A 23,403-nucleotide genomic window follows, 5' to 3' on the forward strand; every position below is an offset into this window, starting at 1 on the left:
GGTCTCCTTCTGCGAAGAGGTAATGACGCAGAAGGAGACCGCGGAGCGGGCCAGAGAGGAAGACGCCTCTGCTGGCCCACTCCGGCGCAGACGTACGGGGGCAAGGAGAAGGCGGTTTGCCCACCTCCTCCCCCCCTCGTAATAGTGGGGTCGGCGGCCGATAGTCGGGGGACTTCGGCCGGCCGGACGACACGACCCCATACGTCTAGGGGTGGCCTTGTTGTGAGCGAGGCCACCCCACCATCATTCCGGGGCCCGGAAGCTTTGTCCGGGCCTACCGCTGAGGCGAGGTGGCGAATGCTAGCGCGACCCCTCTCGCCCCACCCAGGCGGATGACTGCTAACACGTGGTGGTTTTTAGTCAGTAGGAGTCTGACATAACCCTCTGGCGCCCCCGCGCTGGAGGGTATCCATGATGGATTTTCCCCACGTAAAAAAAAAAAAAAAAAAAAAAAGAGTTAAAGCTTGGACTGCGTGAATTTTGGCTTAATGTAATGCGTTACGTTGGAATACATTATTCATTATTATTTGAATTTCTTTTTCTATTTTAGCCATGTATATGTATACATATAGATATTTGTATTATATATTGTTTGAAAAGGTAAAAGTATCGAAGGAAGGATAATAATAAAATAAAAATTTACTACACTTAAGTGTAGGATAAAATCTTTTATCGAAGTGTGAAGTGTTGTATTTCCTCACCATGAGAAAATAATATTTTCAAAATTAGTTTATGGCTTGTTGAAAAATGTATTTTACAAGATTTCAGTGATTGCTATGCGTTGTTTTCTTAAGGATCGTGAGTTCAATGAGCTTTCAAGTTTAAAGTATAAATTTGTGATAGTGGCCGACCACGTAACCGCAACGGCAACGCAAACTTTAAGTTCAAATCGTTTCTCAATGAAAATTTATCCTTGGAAGTATATGTATGTTTGGTTACATATACCGATACGTTAATTTAATTTATTTATTTATACAAGGTTGAACACAACGTTATAAACCGGGACAAACATACATATGATCTAACATTTTTGTTTTTAACAATTTGTACACCTACATCGACATAATATCATCTCTTCGACCTGCCCCTAGGTTGCTTGGAAGAGATCGCTTTTCAGCGATTAGGCCGCCGTTTGTACCTTATGATACTTTGTTGAAATTAATCTGATATGTATTATTTCTGTTTTGGTGTACAATAAAGTGTATTGTTATGTTATGTTATGTTATTTTTCAAAAGCATACATCGAACCTGCTACTGCCTCTTTCAAAATAAGGATAAAAATATACTCTATTATGGAAATAGGAATAAAATATTAATAACGTTATTTCAGAACATGTTTTATTCGTAGATAAACATATTTTTTGCGTATGCTTTGAATATATTACCTTCATGTTGAAAGTTCATTGCATATTAATATTACACTCATGTTTTTTAAGCGCTTTTCGCTTTGTATTTTTTTTTGTGCTCTTTTTTATAGTTAGGAGCTAATTTAAATTTAAATAAGTCAACTATTATCTTCAACTGGTTAGTTTGAACACAGCACACTAACTATATACATATATATATATATATATATATATATATATATAATTGATTAAGGAGCGTGGCTGTGCTATAAACAAGAAGTGACATCGATGAGAATCAATTTTCTGAACCCGAATAAGTAATGTACGTATATTCAAGTCGTATATTATAATTCTAAGTGTCTTTACATAATCTTATTGGTACGATCATAAAATATCGGCATTAGCCTAACGAGTACTGAATCGTAAATCTACGCTTCGACGCGTTTACCTAATTATATTATTCATATATATTCTGGAAACGTATATCCTTTACAATAACTTGGCACGTATATATCGTATAAATTGCTTGTAGTTTTTTTTTTTAGTTCAACGAGCACTTTGATATTATCTACTTAGAAGCAAACAAGTAAGATATCGTATTTTTAATTTTTTCTATAATAATTTTATCAAGAATAAAGTCTCAACATTTAAGTATAATCTCAACACTATAGTGTTATTAATAGTATTGAAATGATGTCTGTGTATTTTATTTAATTAAAAAAGTTATATTAATATTTAAGTCGTTTTAATAAATAATTAATATAATAATTGGTTAAAATTATTATTAAAATTTATTTTCTTTAAACGAAAGGTTTTTTTTTCATTTGTTTTGTAAAGACTTCAATTAGTACGATAATTCGAATAAGTTTTCAAATTAATTTTAAATGCTTCGTTTATTTTTAACGTTTAGAATTATTAATTTCAATTTAAAAGTTAATTATAGATTGAAGAGCTTGAAATACCACTGACAAACTTATAATAAATATTTAATATTTTGGTGTAAATTGCTAACTCAGCGTTTAAAAGCTTTCGCTGTTGGCAGGAGTGGAAGAGAGCCGAGTCATTTTCCGCTGAGAAAATCTGAATTGAGATTTAACGGGAAAATGCTGTTAGGAATTTTTCGTTTGCTTTATTTACTTATTTATATTAATAATTATCCGTATGCGTATACTATGTAATCCTTGGTTGGTGTTAGTGATACCTTAAGTACCTACTCCTTGTTTTTATACTCTGTATGTTATACCTATTTTAGTACTGTTTGTTTACCCAAATAAGATTAGAAAAAAAATACTTGAGTGTTTATGATACTCATTTGAATAGTATTTAGTATTATATTCTAACACTAAGAGTTTTGCAAAAATTCGCATCACTATTCGTTACCCGTATTGGATTTTTTATAAAAAAAAATTGTTTATTTAAATTTATAACATAATTTTATTTTAAAGCAGAAAGTAATAAATATGTTCATCTGCTGCAATCACCTAGCAACAGTCTTATTTAACGAAGATTTATAACAAAAATAACTTTTTAAATTGGGGTTTCGGCTGTCATTTTTTAACAGAAACGAGTCCTTTTTCACGGTAGTATAAATTTTAATTAAAGGATATGGAATCAATGACACTTGTTTACGGTCGACAAACAATCAAGACCCGAGAGCAAAAATAAATAAAAGCTTAACGAACAGACAGAGGACCGAGTAAACACAGATCGAGTTAATCATGCGACATTCATATTTCGACGGGTAATGTAACGGTTCAAACACAATTACATACGTAAACAACGACATTATCCTTCGATTTATGTAAAATAACAAAATTATTAGATTTTCATTTGAAAGTTGTATTGTTTCTGTATTCATTTTATTGATATTCATTATTCGTGAAACTAATTACGGCATGACTGTTGTTCAATTTGTTATTGTTAACTGCATTTATACATATAATGCGGAACGTGTTTATTTACGTTTCACTTTGTTACTACTGCTTTCAAATATATTATATACTGAACTAAATCAGTCGGCCAATGTCCAATATCCCACTGTTGGGCAAATGTCTCTTCTCAATATAGAAGAAACGTTGGAGCCTAATCCACCACAATGCAAGTTGACTATAAGTAAAGATTATTAGATCCTTGATAAAAACCGGGATCGACGGCTTCACGTGCTTTCCGAAGCACAGTGTGTAGCGTGTAGGGGAGCGAGGGGCTTGTTGTAACATTTTTCATGAAAACTAATATATCTTGAAATCTAATGATTATATTGCTACTAAATAAAGATGGATGGATGCTGTAACTCTTCCTCTACCCAATAAAGTAAAAATAATACCATAACTATTATTCATTATTTTATAATCAATTATTTTCTAGAAGAAGTGCGGTGTGCTTGGTGACTTGCCCCAAGCACGAGGTAAGTTGTAACATCTAACGGGGCAAGTAGTAACGACAAAAAAAACGACACTAATACCTGTAATCATTTATTCTTTGTTTATTTTTAACAAAATTGACAACTTTTTAAAGTAGGTATTGTGTAATTCTTATCAAAAACCAACTCAAATAGACTTTTAAGTAATCAGCGCCTAAAAATTAAATAATTAACTGTTTTATGTACTTAAACACTACTTATAATCATCATTGCACTTTTATATCACAGTAAGTAATTGAATTATTTATATGTAAGGTATGCTTCGTAATTATCTCTTTCTAATATCTATCTAACAAAGTATTGTACTTATATAAGAAACAAAATTTGGTAGGTTTCATTATAATTAAATTCAGTCTTCATCTGAGCAACAATTAATACAAATAAAAGAAATAGTGTCTTCTGTAACACATCCTACATGTGCCCACATCTTACAAATGATACACTCTACCCAATCTTTTTTATTTGAATCTGTGTAAGCTTCACCACATACCAGACAATATGTATCTATAAAGAGAGACGTGACATAAACCGAAAGTCTGACTAGCTTTCCGAATACTGAATTTTTTTTCTAAAACTTCAGCTGCCGCTAACTCGTACACTTCTTTTATACACCCTCATTCTAGAAGAAAGGAAAAAAAAGTAGGTATCTACGTCATAACAAGCCTGGAATTTTGTTACAACTAACCCCATGGTATGATTTTTAACATTTATCAACATAACTATTTAAACAATTTAGCAACCTTAAAAACTGTTACACATTATAAAAGATAGATAAATTTGAATGTAAATAAGATATAGAAAGTCTGAAATTAGTCGATATTAATAATGCAAACCAAAAGTTTACGACAGTACAATTTCATATTACCTGGCAAAAATGATGCGCATGCACAATTCCGCTCACTGCGCCGGCTGGTGGGACACTGGCTATGGCAACATGATGCAGCGCGGTTTTTAGGTTAAATCGAGTCAAAGAAATGCGTTGATAAAGTTTAAGATCCTAGTGAAAAGAGCCTGTTACTACTTACCCCTGTTACAACAAGCCCCTCGCTCCCCTACGTACCTACGTAAGATTTTGTATCATAAATAACTATTCCGCCTGGTATTATATTCAAAGAACAGAAACCCTAAGCAGTCGTACATTTACAAGACTAGTTAATTTCAGTAAAAGCTCAAATATTAATCCAGTATTTTATATCCACTGTTTATAATACTTTGAAATGATATTCTTGTATAACGGGCGACACTCAGTAGTCACAGTATTATCTATATTAAAATAAACTCAAAAGATGAATTATTCTAATTAAACTGAAAAGTTTTATACAGGTCCGAATTCTGAAAGATTGTTTGAATTAGAAATCATTCATATTATACTGTATATTCTGTATAGGCTGTTAAACATACTAAGAACTCATGAATGGAGATATTACTGTAATACGAGGCTTAGGTATTTTATAATTTTTATATTTGTGCTTGTCTTAGTCTGAATTTTGTTTGTTTTCCACAGGTCCGCGTACGACACCGAGAAATTATCTAAAGTTGCCATTAAGAAAATATCGCCCTTCGAACATCAGACGTACTGCCAGCGAACGTTAAGAGAAATAAAAATTCTAACTCGATTTAAACATGAGAATGTAAGTACTTTTTTTTAAATTTATTTACTAGAGTAAACAATGAAATCATAAAGCATACAACAAGGTTCCGCACAACTGTTTAATCAGTTTGACTGCGGAATCAGTCCATTATAAGTCATCCATACATTATAAATTTTAAGTTAGATATAGGCTTAAATCTAACAAAATGAGGACGGTATCTGCGGGTATCGCGTATTTATACTTAAATATACTTGTATTGATTTCCTGTCGGATATCCTTAGGTAGGCCGTTCAGCAAGTTTGGTATTCGTTTTTTAATGTTCTATCACCTACGTAGTTCTTTACCTTAGGAATTTAACTTCGGGCACCAATCGGGTACTGTTTTTGTGATTTACCAGCGACAACCTTTTGACAATTATTGTTATTTATGGTCAATATATATTGATATTTTAAACTAGCCGGTAGAATGTTACTAATTTAAAATAATTTAGAATAGTCTCAATTAATTAGCTTTTGTTAACAAGTAGTTTTAAAAAATCTAATCTGCAGTGCTTCAAGTTTATCAATGTTCCTTTTGAATGTAAGACCATAAACTGTCAAGCGCGTAACTCAAAATCTTCTTAGGCTAATGCAAAACACAGATTTTGTTTTATATTACTCTAGCGACCCGTCCCGGCTTCGCACGGGTGCAAAAACTATCAGTGTTCCTCAACTATATTATGCATGTATTATACATATAAACCTTCCTCTGGAATAACTCTATTTACTAAAGAAAACCGCATCAAAATCTGTTGCGCAGTTTTAAAGATCTAAGCATACAGACAGCTCAGACTCTTAGGCTAATATACATACTACCAATGTTTTCTTTATAGACTTGGTTTGTCTGTAAGTAATCACCAATAGTGACAAAACCATCTCTGCACTCTGTTATTTTTGTATATTGTATGTTTCTTTTATATTGGTACTTTTAAAGTGTGTATTAAAAAATAAATAATATAGATGAGAAATTTTATAATGATGGATGAAAAGGGAACTGGTATTTTTACTATTTGATGCCAAAAGTACGAAACTCTTAACGGTAAATAAGCTAATATATATATATATATATATATATATATATATATATATATATATATATATATATATATATATATATTTGATATTTACGACCAAACTATTTGATTCAATATTGTAGTAACTGTACGGAAGCTTAATTGTTGCCAGTTTAGCATTAAATTAAAATTTACTGGTTTATCATAGGGTCTATTTCGGACATTAATTACTGATGATACACTTTATAAGCAATAATTGTGTTTGCTCGCAAACGAAAAAAAACCGTCTTTAATTACATCGATAAGTAATACAACGTAAGTAGACACAAAATAGTCAAGTAAATCCGCGTTATCAAAGATTACTCAAAAAGCATAACAAGCATCAGCTTTCGATTAAAACAGGGGTTCCCAAACTTATTTTGTCTACTGCCCACTTAGAGAATAAATTATTGTATAGTGCCTCCTTTGAGCAATCTTTTAATTAATATTAGTTGATATTCACAAGTCGTAGTCTAGAGTCCTTATAGATTAAATGACAAATCGCCCCCAAGCTCTACACAACGCCACCATTTTTTTTTTCGTACTTTAGTACTGCAGCGCCCACAAGGGAGCGTTATCGCCCACTTTGGGAAAGGCTGGATTAAAACAATGATCTTAAAATTATTTATAAAAATAAACTGCTACTGCCTTCTAGTGGATACTATAGCTCACTACATTATAGTGGATCTGAACGCGTAACATCATTTGATCGACAGTCCGAACCGAAGTAGTTTTACTGGATACCGATAGATGGCGTCGCGACAGTGTAAAAAAAGTAAAACAGACCTTTAAGTTAGGCTGATTACAGTTGCAAACAGATATTTGTCAGAAAAAGTAAGGTGGCAAAAAAGGAAAATATATCATAAACTTTCATTTGTGGGATGCCTTAATACGTCAGAGAGCTTTATCAGGAGACGATGACATAGGCCTTAAATAACTGTTGTGTAGGCGTGAATTGTATTTTCATAACATTTCTTATCTTTTTATAGATGTAACTACTATGAAAAGAAAAAATAGGTTTAGTCGTAAATCATACATTGTTTGAAGTTATTCCCACAAAAGTAGGATAAATCGTTAGTAATATTTTATATAGATACTACTATCCTCTATATTAGAACATATAGCGTGATAATACTAAAACATTTCTTGAAGACAACGTATTTTCCGTGTTATAAATTACATATCATATAAAGTTTATTCTTTACACGTTAGGAGGTGCGAGAATTTCGCAACGTGTGTGTGTAACATGTTTCGTACCAGTGTTCATTTGTAATTATTATTTCATTGAAAAATAAAAAAATAAAAAATTTATATCACGTTAGATTAAGTAATTGAAAACAAACCGACTCAACCCTTGGGAAATGAAATAGGAATGTTTAGGAGACGTGACCTAGTAGACTATGTTGTATGTGTGAATGTACGTTTGTATAATTGATCGTTAAAAAAATGCTATATATATTTTTTTCGGAATTAAAAATTTTATACTTTTAAATTTACGAGACTTTTTGAGAAGTCTAGAATGCCTATTTCTATATCGGCATCATTTTTTTTTTGATTTTTTTTAATTGTAATATTTGTAGTAGGTACATGAATTGACTGTTTATACTATTTTTAACGTGTTTAATTTGTTACAGATTATCGACATAAGAGACATTTTAAGAGCAGAAACAATCGACCAAATGAAAGATGTCTATATCGTTCAATGCTTAATGGAGACGGACCTTTACAAATTATTAAAAACACAAGTAAGTTAAAAATACATAGCTGTTTGAAGATAATGTCTGTGTGGATACAGATAGAGGCAAAAAGAACACAGCCAAATAATACTGCTCTCAACTAGCGTTGTGTTTCTATAGTGAATAAGGTAGCCAGGGCTCCTGGGAAGTTTCAGTTTCGGCCCGACAAAAATCTGTTAGTAGAATGTCATGCATCGACTGGCTAATTTATCCGTCCTCACAACGACGGCTTAGGTCTGAAGAAATAAATATTATTTTAATAATAAGATCATAATCTTAATAATAAGATCATAATCTTAATAATAAGATCATAATCTTAATAATATTGTAAACAAGAACTTTATGGTATCACAATCAAATTGAAAGTTGTTTTATTGTATGTATGTGCTAATAAATGCTTAACTGCAAATGCTTCAGTGTTGCATTGTCCATTGTCCTCGTGAGGCATTGTGACCTGAGACCGAGCCCGAAATTTCGGTTTCGGCTCCGGCCAAAAAACCTGTTTTGTTCGGATATTAAAAATAATTTACAATCAATGCATATTATGCTAAAATACGTGTACTCGTAATATGAAAGATTCGTAATAGCTGCTTTAGTTAAAGCGCAAAAATGTTTCAAATATTGTCTTATTTTTTATTTTAGCCAGTTTATTACGAAGCTACTGATGTATTTGTTTTTAGGGAAATGAAATTTATGTTTCTTTTTTAGAATGAATATTTTACGCGACTATGATATGATATGATAACAAAAAGTTTTTATAATACTTTCCTTAAAAAGAATTTCTTGTCAAATTATTATTGAGTTATTTTTCTTTTCCATTCTTTATTTAATTGAGTTTATCTTAAGCTGTAACTTAGACCGCGAAAACAATTGTGACAAAAAATCTTAGGCTGACATTTTTTCTTGTCAAGAAAATTTGTTGCAAGGCACTATTAACGGGTAAAGTATCTGCTGTGTGGTTACGACAGTAAAGAATATAGCCACCCCTCTCTTCCCGTGAGTGTCGTAAGAGGTGACTAAGGGAAGACAAAGTTCCACTACCACCTTGGAACTGAAAAAGCCGACCGATGCCGGGATAACCATCCGACTGCTGGCTTTGAAATACACAGGCCGAAGACGGGCAGCAGCGTTTATGGTGCAAAACCAGCCATTATTTTTTATTAATTTTTGTCGGTCAGTCTGTCTGTTTGTTCGACTCGACTCTACTCTACTCTACTCTACTATTCTGTTTTATTCCGTTCTGATTCGCTCTGTTACATTCTATTGTTATATTTAATCTATACAATATCTACTCCTATACAAATAAATAAAATTGGAGTGTCGGTACAAATACAACAATAAGGTTTTTTTACAATTATTGTCTGTCTGTCGGTCTGTTTGTCTGTTTGTTCTGTCTAATATCTGAAACGGCTGGACCGATTTTGACGGGACCCTCTGTTAGACAGCTGATGTAATAAGGAGGAACTTAAGCTACTTTTATTTTAGTAATTTATTTATTTTATAACTTCGAATGGAACAATAACTTTTTGTTAAATTTCACGCGGATGAAATCGCGGGCACAGCTAGTTGTCTATAATTTTTTAATTTTTATTTATACAAATCTCATAACGAACAGGAAAAGAGCTTATCAATTTGGTGCAGTTTCTAAGATATCGCGCGCGTACATACAATTCGGCGTTTCATTTTTACATATAAATATTGTAGTCTAAACTTTTACTAAGAAATGTTTTTAGTACGGTTTATTATAAAATAAATTTTGTTCCAGAAATTAAGTAACGATCATATCTGCTACTTCCTGTACCAAATCCTCCGAGGTCTTAAGTACATCCACTCGGCGAACGTTCTGCACCGGGACCTCAAACCTAGCAACCTCCTGCTGAACACCACTTGCGATTTGAAGGTAAACTTTCCAAGCAATAATTCAATGACGGGAAGAGTAATGGTTCCGCTGGGTTCCATTGTCATATTTGTGTAGAACATGACGCTTAGTTTGGAAAGAAAAATGATTGTGTTAAGGCGAAACGTATACTGAATCAGCTCGATAAAACCTTACGTCTTTCTAGTTGTATGTAGTATTTTATTGTGTCCTACGAAACTAATCTACGTAGTAAAATGAAATGCATTAAATATTTGAAACAAAGTTGTGGTCGCCTAGTGGTCGATATTCGACCATAATTAATTTAAATTATTATTATATATTAAGTTTGGACATTATTAGGGTTCTGCTGTCAAAGGCTACTTCTATAATAATAAACAAAAGAGAGACATATATGTCTGCATGTGTCAAATAGATGGTAGTATGTGTTATGTTTTTTTTTTTATCGATTTAATGTATTTTTCATACATAATTTAAAAAAAAATCAACGTTCTGTACTCCTTGTCTATATAAACTTTAAGTGTGCGAAATTTCATATTCCTCCGTCCGCGCAATGTTCGTAAAAAGGGGTACAAAGCTTTTGCTTCACGTTTTAATATATAGATAGCATGTGTATATTTAGTATAAGTATTGCTACCTCTAAGTTACGGGGGGCGGGGGGGTTAAGGGGGTTAATAACATATATGGCAAAACAACGTTTGCGGGGTCAACTAGTATAAGTATAATATGATATACGTCAAATTAGTTTTTTATAAGCCTCGCTTGATTTGTTATTTCATAGTTAGTTATTCATGATTCTATGAATATAATAACCGCTGTAGACTTTTATTATAAAAACAACGTTTTGCATATTATTCAAATTATTCATAAATACAATCTGAAGAAACTTTCACATTTCATTAATTTGTATTTCTAGTGAGTTAATTAGCATAACTTTGTTCCTATTTCCTACCCTAAATATTAAATTACATTAAAATGTAATGTTTTATTTAATATATTATACATTATTATAAGTAAAGTAACTGCAAATACTGGATAAAATAAATTGTTCTTAGACCATTTTTGGGATATATTTTATATAATTAAAAATAAAATAATAACTTCATTAATCAACGCTTTCACAACCAAATCGTGAAACAAATGCTAATATTAACTGAAATGTAAGAGAAAAATAACTAAGTGTCTAGAGACAAAAAATATTGAAACAATAGACTTTCACTATGTAATGATATATTTTTTTATACTATGTAATATAATCTATATATTTAATAATTTGTCTCATAGTAATTTTATAGCTTAGTACATATTTCAATAATACAATAATAATAGTATTTCAATAATATTGTTTGTTAAAATTTTTAATAACAATTTAAAACATTTAAATTGTTTGCAAAGCTTTTTTTAATTAAGAAGTGTTATTCTGTATGATATTTAAGTTGCCTTAGACGTTTAAAGTAATCTGGAGCATTTAATGGCTAAATAATTTATCTTTTAAAAATATTTACAAGCAATCATTACTCTCACTTAAAGAATTTTTTTTAAGATATTACAGATTATAAGAAATTAAGTAACTACTACACTTGTAAAGTTGGGTGGAAATAGTAATAAATAGTAGTGCCCGTATTAGATTGATTTAATATGGTTCCTAAAGCCGATTTTAGAGGAGTTAGAAACATGTAGTTTGGATAATTGTTTTACTTTGCCACGTAGAGGCTCACGAAACAATTAAATTTCCAAGGGGATGAAGACGAGCGGCATAGGTTCTTTGTAGATTACTAAAGAAAGTTTGCATCTATTGTAAAGATTTTTTTTTAAATAAAATATATTCGTTTACAAAAAAAAAAATTACCTCTACATAAATGTAAAAAAAAAAAAAATTGAAGAAAACTTAAACGCTCCTGAAAGGGCTGTTGTCGATTAGTAATAAGGATTTCTATTTCTCAATTTCTATAAAATATGCATTTTTTGACATTTTCATTATAGATAATAATCAAGAAATAATATATTTTAACAGAAAAGGTTCTGTAAGATAATAATTATAAAAAAACATAAAATTTTAATGAAAAATATGACTATTTTTAAGCCAGTTTTAAATCGTTTTTTAGTGTTTAAAATGAGTTCGTTTTAAGGAGGTTCGAGGTAGTTTTTTAACCGACTTCAAAAAAGGAGGAGGTTACTCAATTCGACCGTAATATATATTTTTTTATGTATGTTCGGTGATAACTTCGTCGTTTATGAACCGATTTGGATAATTCTTTTTTTGTTGGAAAGGAGATATCTCTGGTGTGGTGCCATGATAAGGAAACCAGTATCTGATGATATAATCCCAGAGAAATCGAGGGAATCTCGAAAATCCGCATAACTTTTTACTGGGTGTACCGATTTTGATTATTTTTAATTTAATCGAAAGCCGATGTTTATCATGAGGTCACATTTAAATTTCATCAAGATCTGATTACAACTTTTGGAGTAATCTTTGATAATGCGTATTTACTTGACTAATTTTTCGTCGACCTACGTTGTACGCGTTTATCTATATTACTTGTCGATATAATTGAAGTCGGTTTTTTCCTTTGCCTGCAAACACAATTATTATGAGTCATTATGAAGAAACTTCATATTGTATACGGTGGTATAATATCAAGCATATAGTATAAGCGAACTATAATCATAGATCAAGTAAAAAGAATAGATAACGCACTTAGAACAAAAAAGTGAAGCCACTTTTTTAAATATGTGTGAGTGAGTGAAGTGTTGACACTTTTTAAAAAGTCCCTGAAAATTTTATTAAATGGGATTAAACACAATTAATTTAATATAGGTAAAATGGGTATGCGAAAATAAAAATCTGTTTATAGTTTTAAATATATTTACTCCTTTTTTGCTTCAAATTGTTAAATAAATCTAATGCAGCCATGTTTTGATTTAATGAATTATATAAATCTGTGTCAATGAAAATTGCGTTTTTAAGTAATTGATGATTCCTCTGAAGGGCAAGTTCCTGTTTTAAAGACGTCTAACTCTTTGCTGTAATGATTTAATTTTTTTACATTTTTTTTTTAAATAAAGTTCCTGTTTTTTTAACTTTTCTCTTAGTTTATGTTTTCTAGGTGTATCAAAGATTGAATCTTGGTTAACGACTAATTTCAGACTCATCCGGTAGGTCCTAGAACAAAAAAAAAATCAACATTAAAATACCTAGTAGTAAGTAGTAGTATATACGTGATGGTACTCTGCGAAGTCCACGTTTGTACCGTACATTACTACTACTACTACTACTTTATCAAAATGGTTTGAACACACCACACTAGATGAGGATGGCTGTCGTTGTAGTTCATTTCAGCTCAGTCGCACAGCAGCTACCTATTCTATCTATCTCCTATTAAAATATTCGTTGGAAACCTAAAATCATGATAATAATAATAATAATAAATATTCTTTATTGTACACTACAAAGAAATGTTACAAAAAGGGATACATACGAAGAAAGATGTAGAAAGGCATGAAAAAAGATGATATTTAGTAGTAAAATATGAGTAGTTAATTCACAAATTTAAACAGACAAAAACGAGTTAAAAATTCATATTGACTTCAATTTAGGTGAAACATAAAATCACACGATAAAAAAAAACACAATAATGATGTCCACTTTCTACTTATTTTTCTGTGATTGCCTACAATTTACTTACCCGCATTTTGGGCTAATGGAAATAAAAATTACTAGTAACACTCCCTCGATACGTCATTTCGGGGCATAGAAATTATAAGTTCCGAATAACCTCAACATTATTTTGGAATAACAAAAAATATAAAGTTTTGTATGTATTTATGTGTGAAACGATATTTCTTCAGACTTTTTGTTCACTTTGGTATTGTTTTTGCACCATTTAATTACAAAAGAACGGCATTTTATAGGAAAAGTTACTGTACGAGGCCTCGTGAGATACTAACGAAAATGAGCGTAGTTTGACGCATATGTGTGCGTGAGCGCGTGTGTTTACTTGAAGGAGCCGAGTTTTGTGGCTTCACTAACAACAAAGGCCGCGCATTATCTACTTTTTTTTACTTCATCTATGACTATAATTAATTTACATATTTATCCTGAGACAACGGTAGGGAATATTTCATTACACAACCCTAATATCTATGTATGTTAAATCATCTATTTACATTTGAAATAGACGGTATATATGAATTATTTGCTCTCATCTCTATTACGCTTTCGGTTCTAATTTTTTAGTAAAATTAAATATTAAAGAACTCAGAAGATAACGCGTTGTATAGAATAAGCAAGTGGATAAAGGCACCTCGTAGCTTTTAAGTTCTCTATTCAATGAAAGTTAAATAATAAATATTTAAAATACATTTACTACTTAAATGAAATATTATGCGCTATGAATTCTCCAAAAAGATTAATATTTTGTCGTATCTAAACATTATGTCAGTCTCGTAACTCCTAACCATTGATAGTTAACGATCCGCTAACAAAAGTACTCATTATAAGATATTAAATTGCTAAGAGTAGAATTTCTTACTTGAGTGAGGAGTGAGAGTGAGGAGGATATTTATTATTCGATTTTATTTCTTTGCTCTTTATAGCTGTTTAAATTGGGAACGTAATTGTGATCCTTTCGTTTTAGAAAGATTTTTATGAGGAGCGGTAATCAATTAATAAATAACGTATATTATTTGCTTACTCTTTTAGATAGGTTTATACGTATAAAAATGAGATAGAACTATTTGACTACTTAAAATGAACACCACTTTCTTTTTAGATAAATCGAAACCCACGCAAGAAAAATCAACGGGCAGTGTCTATTTCAACGATAAAAACAAGTTTTATTTCGTTAATGCGGTCGAAGAGAATTTTCCGTGATAGCAGAACTATACAATAAATCAAAACTTTGTATAAAAGATGTAGATCTTAATGGGCTCTAAAGAAAAGTTTTTTGATGCACTTTTATCAAGTAGACTGAATAAAATGCTTTCGTTCTTTTTATAAAAGTTAGGTAGAAAAGGTAAGATTGATTTATTAATAAAAAAAAAAACACGGACTCGAAACAAGATTGTAATAAAAAAATTATTCTAACATTTAAAATAAATACTTGAAATTGGAAACAAATTATGTTATATTAAAAATTTTGTGTGTAACAAAACAAGTCTGTAATAAGCACATTTCGACTCAGTATGTTATGTATTTATAACAGTTTACTATCTGTTTTATTACTAATTTGTTTAGATCATTTTAAAAGGCGTGTTAAGTAATTTTGTCGTTTTATTTTTCACTCACTCGTTACTTCAGATTTAATTGCTAGCAATGCTTCATTAATAGTCCATTAGTGGCATAAATTAAAATATCATTTTATTTGCAAGAGTATATTTTTAAGTTGTTTTTTAAAAAAATATTTTTTATGTATTATTTATACGTCATCTATACAAATAAATAAAATTAGAGTGTCTGTTTGTAATATTAAAATAACCGCTTTATACTAAATGCATATGGATGTATACACGGTACATAAAAAAAATATCATTTTTTACAATTTTGTCTGTCTGTCTTTTTGTCTGTTTTTTCCGGTTAATCTCTGACACGGCTGAACCGATTTTGACGGGACTTTCATTGGCAGATAGCTGATGTAGTAAGGAGTAACTTAAGCTACTTTTATTTTAGAAATTTATTTATTTTATATCTCTGCGAAGTGAACCATAACTTTTTAAATTCCACGCGGACGAAGTCTCGGGCACAGCTAGTTAAGTTATATATCCTTTATAACTCCCAACGCGTATTTAATTTAAGTTTCTTTTTTGGAGCCAACACATTTACCAACTAGTACTTATTAATTATGTATAAATAAATGCTAATCTAAGCTTTGAGAGCGTTACTGTCAATTTAAGTTATGTAGTTTAGTTTTTAGAAATTAGATCTCGAAGAGATCTGAAAGAGGGTGAAAAGTTTTTACATAAAAATGAAATAAATTTATGCAAATTCACATTTACAATCTTCTTCATTTCAATCGTTTCATTCTTTCACTGTTGGGAAGCTACATTATCCGCGGGCGATATGGGCTATATTATATTTTCAAAAAAAAATGAGGGCTTTTTTTGAAATATTTGTGAAAAACCATGCGAAACCGGGGCGGGATGCTAGTATTAATATAATATAAAACCATTAATTAATTATTATGAAATTCATTTAACTACGTTAATGTTTGTAATCATTAGGACTAAAGGCAAAACTTCACCAAATTCAAATGTTCGTCAATTAAAAAAATTAAGGAATAATTTTGGTAAAATATTTTATAAGCATCCCATTATCTTATTAAATTTTATCTTAAAATTATCGATATTACACAAGATTGTAGGCCATTTATTAGCAAAGAGATTCAAATATTCACAAGATCCTAACGAATTGCTGTTAGCACTAACTTGTTACAATAACGAAAACGCTAAACGCCTATCCCGCTGTGTTGATTGAGCTCGTTAGTTTAATATCGCCGTTTCGTCTTGGTAAGCGGAATCTGCCTAATGTTCGAAAATCATCTTACTAAACCAAGAAAAATTAAATGCCTTTATTACTTTGAGGCCTTCTTATAATTTAATATTTGAATAAATCGAATATCAATTTTGATTTCAATTTTATTTTAATAGCAGAACATAAATTACCTATTGTGAAGATGATAATTTATATCTAAATGTTTTTACTGTTTCTAATTCCATTTGTGTTTTAGTTAGTGTATCTTGATCTTCAAGAAAACTTTTGTATAATAATTGAATATGTAGTAATGAAATACTTTTTAATAGCCTAATATAATATTCTTCGTAAAAAGTAAATGGTTTAAAATATAGCCTACGTCACTCTGTAATACGATGCCTTCTCTTGGTGTAAGGATTTTAAAAATCGGTCTTGTAGTTTTTGAGTTTATCCATCAAAAACAAAGCTTTCCCCTCTGTATATAATATTAAGTGTGATCGTCTTAAGCATTGCGTTAAAACAAAAGAGAACTTAAGCTAAATATAGTGAGATGTAATTTACCAATCATCAATAGGCGAATAAAGAGATTTTCTTTAACATATGTAAGTAAATAAGTCTATTTAGTTAGAAACATCTGAATGTCGGTGATACGTCCTTAAAAGTATGTTAACAACGAATAAGTGCTTTAAATTATATAAAGTGTTTAGCGTAGAAAAAGCGTTTTTGCTTATTTCGATAAGCTATACTTACTGGTTTTCCAACATTACAGTGAGATGTGCGTAAAATTATCTGCATTTTGACGAGACTTGGCTTTGACAGTTTGTAGTGACCCTGCTTTCTGCTCCGAGGGTTGTGGGTTCGATTCCCACCCCGAGTCCGGGTGTAATATATATATATATATATTATTTATAAGTATGTTTATCGAAAAAAAAAATGTAGGTATACCTAGTCGGCTGTTATATATAACTCAAGCATTAAGTTGCTTACTTTAGGAACAGACGACCGTGTGTGTATTTTTTAGATATTTATTTTTTTACTAGCTGACCCCGCAAACGTTGTTTTATCATATATTTTATTAACCTTCGTAATCCCCCCCTTCTTATAACTTAGAGGAATGAAAAATAGATGTTGGCCGATTTTCAGACCTATCCAATATGCACACAAAATTTCATAATATTTTATAATCCCTCTAACCCCCCCCCCCCCCCCTAAACTTAGGGGTATGCAAAATAGATGTTAAATTCTCAGACCTACCCGATATGCATACAAAATTTCATGAGAATCGGTCAAGCCGTTTCGGAGGAGTTTAACTACAAACACCGCGACACAAGAATTTTATATATTAGATAATTATTTATTTTTTCATCTACTTATTGTACGTATATACTCATATATATAGGAGTACAGCTATATAATACTAAAGTATTACATCTGTCACTGTTATCGAGTACCGTGTAGTATAAATGGTTCTTAAGCTAGTTATGTATACATATAATTGGTTTTTATTATAAGTGGATCACTATCTACTAAAGAAGACATAACGATGAGGTATATTAATATTTTCAATATCTTATAGTGCTTTAGTTGGGAATTATATTGATCTGTTGTTATCATTATTTAAATCTGTTTAACTGTCTGTTTGTTTTGATTAAAATATTGATGTATTAATGTAGAGTTTAAAACTAGTAAATGTCGTTAGTTAAAATTGTAAAGGGGAATTTAGGCTTCCTTTATTGTGAACAAATGACAATGTAAATTGCACAGTAAAAAAAGTTCAAGCGGGAAATGTTGCGAGTAACAATTTATTATTGATAAGTACATTTTTTAATATTCGTAGTTAATCTATAATCTATACAAATAAATAAAATTGGAGTCTGTTTTTAATATTAAAATAACCGCTTTTTATACTAAATGCATATGGATGTATACATGGTACATATACCAAAATGACATTTTTTTTATAATATTTATCTGTCTGTCTGTTTGTTCCGGCTAATCTGTGAAACCGCTGGACCGATTTTGACGGGATTTTCACTGGCAGATAGCTGATGTACTAAAGAGTAACTTAGGCTACTTTTATGTTAGAAATATTTTTATTTTGTATGTAAATGGTCAATAATGATTCTTAATTATTGTTTTTATTCGTACAGATATGTGACTTCGGTCTCGCACGAGTAGCGGATCCCGACCACGACCATACAGGTTTCTTGACGGAGTACGTTGCAACGCGCTGGTATCGGGCTCCCGAGATTATGCTTAACTCCAAGGTAAGTAATACATACGTACTTTTAAAATAAGCTGTGTTGCCCTGTAAGTTGCTGTAGCTATCTGAAGATGCGATTAACACTTTAGGTTAAATTGGAGGCTACTAAATAAAAAATTGTTGGGTGGTGACTTAAAATACTTTTATCCAGAAAGAAATGCGTAAATCTAAGAGACGGTGGGTTTTTTATTTATTCTTAAATGTGTGGTACATCAAAGTAATTTAAGAAACACTGATGTGAGTAATGCTACATTCATCGGTAGTGAAGGAAAAAGTGTCAAATAATTAATTTTCATAGTTCTTTTATATTTGTAAGCTACGTTATCCAAATAAAGCGAAAATTAAAGCAATGCAGTTTCAACAAAACGTTGACCATAATTTTTAAAGAAGCAAAAATTGCGAGGAAAATGTAGTAAAGTAGAAAAAAAAACATGAAGTATTTTTAATATCTAAGATTTTATTTTTGTGTTACCCACATTAGGAATTCTAAACATTTTGAATATCATATCAATAATTGACCGCTCCAGCGGGGTTCGAACCCGCGTCTCCGACGTACCGTGTCGGCGCTCTAGTAGCTAGAGAGCCGACTAGATAGTCTAGAGCGCCGACACGGTACGTCGGAGACGCGGGTTCGAACCCCGCTGGAGCGGTCAATTTTTGATATGATATTCAAAATGTTTATGAAGTATTTTTATTATAACATCAAAACTTGAAAGAAGAAATCAATCAAATCTTGGACATTTTATACTAGAACTATCAGATGATCAAATGTGAAAATAAATGAGTGGTGTTACGTTTAATTAAACAAACTAACATTTAAATAGTCGCAAGTTTTTTCCTTAATTTCAACTAATTGTGTTAAATGGTTTCTTTTCTTAACTTAGTTGGTTTAGTTAGCGTCAATGTTTTTTGAAACATGCCCACGGCTACTTAAATAGGCGGGTACGGAAAAGTTTTCTACAAGACTTCGTTACAGTTTAATTACGTGTTTTGAGATCCTCGGACTTTATTTAACTTTTTTTCGTAGCTTTTTAAGGGCGAAGTTTATTCGATTAAAACCGCCTGTAAACAGGTATCATAGGTTTTTGTTGAACGCTTTTCACTTGAATGAATTTCCTAAGTATATGTTACACTTCTCAGTCAGTTAGTCAGTTCAGCCTATTGCAGTTCACTACTGGACATAGGCTTCCCCAAGTTCGCGCCAGACATGCCGGGTTAATCACCGAGCTACGGGAGGTTGCCACTCAATACTTCTCAGTTTATTTAAATAATTATAAATCCACTTTGATACAAATATAAAACTTCAAAATTCACCTGGAATTCACACTAAATTATAGATGGTTATAGATGGTTTATCTCACATTGGCGCGCGGATGTCTGTAATTTTGTTTTTAATACAGTTGCTCAAAAAGTGCCGTATTGCAGGGACGTATAGCGTTCGGGATGTGGGTTATTTATATACTCGTGCTTTTTTTTTACCTTTCCCGAACTCGTACGTTCTCTTTCCCAACTGTCAAAATAATGTCTATTAAAAAGAAAAACCATCCATGAAGTTTTTACTAAAAAAGATTTTTTTTAGATTAGAAGTTAGATTAGTTAGATTAGAAGTTTTTATGATTCATGCAAATACGTATATTTTTAAAAAGAAGCTACTAATTTTTTTCAATATCAGATTTAATGATTTGATTGAATGAGTTTGGTTAGGTTTCATTTCATTTCATCTCATTAAATTTCATTTTCATTTCATATCAATAAAAAACTTCTACTGAAGACTTGGCTGTATGGGCATAGTTCCCTTTGCCTACCAGAATTGGTGAAGAAAAAAAAACTCTGCATATATTCTACGGTTGGCGCCATTTTTCTGAAATTTTCTTTATTAAATTGCTTCATTTTTTCGCAACTGTATTAAAAATAGTCGTTTAGTACACGTGCGGAACCATCATTGCAACTTGTCCCGACTCTCAAGCCTCGCCTTCGGCTGCGCCTCGGCTCGGGTAGACATTTGTCGGAACTCTTAGCAATGACAGCCTTTCCACACTTGTAATGAAATATACTATTTTGTATGTATGTATCTTTCATTTTCGTTAATGTGTCAAAAAAAAATTCGCTCACTATCTAATTTTAATTAAATGTCCTCATTGTAATTTATGGTTATAAGGTTGTAAGAGTACTAACATTTGTAACAATGTATTTGATATATTTAGAATGCTCTTTTTACGTGTGCGCATTGTACTTGTATGTAATACGTCTGTCATTAACTATATTTATAAAGTTTCATGGACACACAACTGCTTAAGTATCTATATAGTTTCATTGTGTTACGTCTCTAGTCTTTGGAAGAAAATCTCACTTTGTTCTCAATAAAATATTTCATTCGAAGGTACACTTAATATATACATACACACTACACTTAAAGCAATTATTTCAAGCATCAATGGCTCAGCACGGTCGCGCGGGTGCATCGTAAGTTCTTTTAAATTCTTCTTCAGTATCGTAAAAGCGACTCGCCTGCAAAATATTCGAGTGGAAAGAGATCTCTAGAACTCGTCTAATAATTAACAATAAACTCTATTTTAACGCAATAAAATTCCTTTTTGTCCGTGATAGTTCATTCCCGAAAAGCTTACATTCAAATCTACGCCAATTAAAATATAGCGAGCGAAAGTAATGAAAACATCGAGTATTTGCTGTGGGGCGTTTTATATTGCTTTTTGTTATTTGCGGTAGCTATACGACCGTTTCATCTGACTGCTATTTGTTATTTTACATTTGGCCAACTTTTGCTATTAACTCAAGTATAAGTTAATAATGCTCAGAGTTTGTTATTATTGATACACTGGGTTTGTTAATCCGCATATTATGTGCTTCAAAGTAACTTTGTTTTTTATTTTACCCAGATAAGGATAAAATTTTAGAACGGAATATTGGGACATCGTCTGTATGATATCTGCAAACATACAAAAACATTCAAACGACCATAGAACCTCTCTTATTTTCTGAAATCATTTAAAAACCCAGTCTAACACCACGATTATTATACGAAAATTAAAAATTTTAAGTTAATAATTAAAATGAAAGTTAATTAGAGATTGGAGAGAGTGTTAGTAAAAAACTTAATATGAATCTATGTACTTAAATCCATAAACCTGTGAACCTATATAATTAATAATATAATTAATTTTCATAAAAAAATCACAAAGAAACATGTTAATTGGGACAAGAAAATAATAAACAATAAAAACTAAGAGATTGCGCATAAACTTTTACTTGTTACTTTAAAAATAGGTCCTCTCTACCCATCACCCCGTAAAACAGTGTTTGTATCAAACTGCCCTGTTCCTAGACTTTGCAAGCTAGTTAATGACTGCAGACCTCGATTTAGCTTGTTATATCCCACTGCTGGGCATAGGCCTCTTTTCCCGTGTAGGAAAAGTATCAGAGTTAAATCCACAACGCTGCTCCGATGCGGGTTGGCGGATATATATGAGTCTATGAGTAACGATCGCTATCAAGTGTACATGATAATTATATAATCATGTACACTTGATAGAATGATGATGATAGAATATATGATAGAATAGATAGATGAATTAAATAGGCTTTACGTGCTCTCCGAGTCACGGTGGGACTGCACTAACACCCAGACCACGGCAAACATCTGTATGGCCAATACAAACGTTGATCATGTGCGGGTATCGAACCCGCAACCGTCAGCGCAACAGCCGCAGACCAGTGCTTTGACCGTTGTGTCAACGCAGCGTCGCCTGTCAAAAAAGAGGTTCTCAATTATAACAGACTGCAGACCTATTTGATATTAATGCAGATACAACCAACGAGATTCGATTGCTGTTAAATGTCAAACTCTAATTTTTTTAGTTTGTTTTATTTTTGTTCGGCTCGCGCTTAGAAGTTTTATTTAATCCTTACTAAGCATGATATATCTGCCTGTAAGTGTTTGTTACTCCTAGATTAAACTCTGCATACTATGTATTTTTTTTTGTAGTTGTTGATGTAAACAAACATTGGTGGATGAATAAATACATAAAACTAAGACTAGCGATTTTCTGTGGCCTGAATGGGAAGTACAATGGAAATATTTTTTATAAAATAACTTCATATTTATCAACTATATTTTAATAACTAGATACAATTGTGTATTTCCGTATTAGTTATTAAGATATTATGGGAGAATAAATTACTAAAATATCAAATTCCCTTAATCCTTATCAGCTATCTCATTCGTATTCATTGCTTTGTGCTTGTATTTCTCATTATTCTAAAGTATTATAAATGGGCTTTGGTGGCTTCTATCTCTTAAATACGTTAAGTAATATTATCCACGCCCAACTCGATCTTACCCTAATCTTAGTTGAACCCTATTTGTAAGACAGTTTTGCCACGACCGTTACGCAAATTTAATTAAAAGTAAAATTCTTAAAACAAAATTCTTATTCTTATATTTCTAAAATATATAAAGGCTTTCTAGGAATTTATTTTATTATAAATAAATCACTTGAGACTTCTAATTAACGCTTGCAGTTATTTTTCTATTGATTCTAAAGGTGAAACTTAGGATATAGATTTTCAAATTATCGTGGCGTTCTAGTAT

At 31.3% G+C, this 23,403-nt stretch overlaps 1 protein-coding gene across 1 annotated transcript in view; it reads left to right on the forward strand.

The window, feature by feature from the left end:
• LOC123653420 (mitogen-activated protein kinase ERK-A) overlaps positions 1 to 23,403 on the forward strand; it is a 73,825-nt gene that overhangs the window by 35,407 nt on the left and 15,015 nt on the right. The window contains exons 2-5 of the mRNA XM_045589413.1: positions 5,270 to 5,396; positions 8,082 to 8,192; positions 9,949 to 10,083; positions 18,682 to 18,798. Of these exons, the coding sequence (XP_045445369.1) occupies positions 5,270 to 5,396; positions 8,082 to 8,192; positions 9,949 to 10,083; positions 18,682 to 18,798 (490 nt within the window). The remainder of the gene's footprint in view (positions 1 to 5,269; positions 5,397 to 8,081; positions 8,193 to 9,948; positions 10,084 to 18,681; positions 18,799 to 23,403) is intronic.

Source organism: Melitaea cinxia, chromosome 5 (genome assembly GCF_905220565.1).
Source record: "Melitaea cinxia chromosome 5, ilMelCinx1.1, whole genome shotgun sequence".
Lineage (NCBI taxonomy): Eukaryota > Metazoa > Arthropoda > Insecta > Lepidoptera > Nymphalidae > Melitaea > Melitaea cinxia.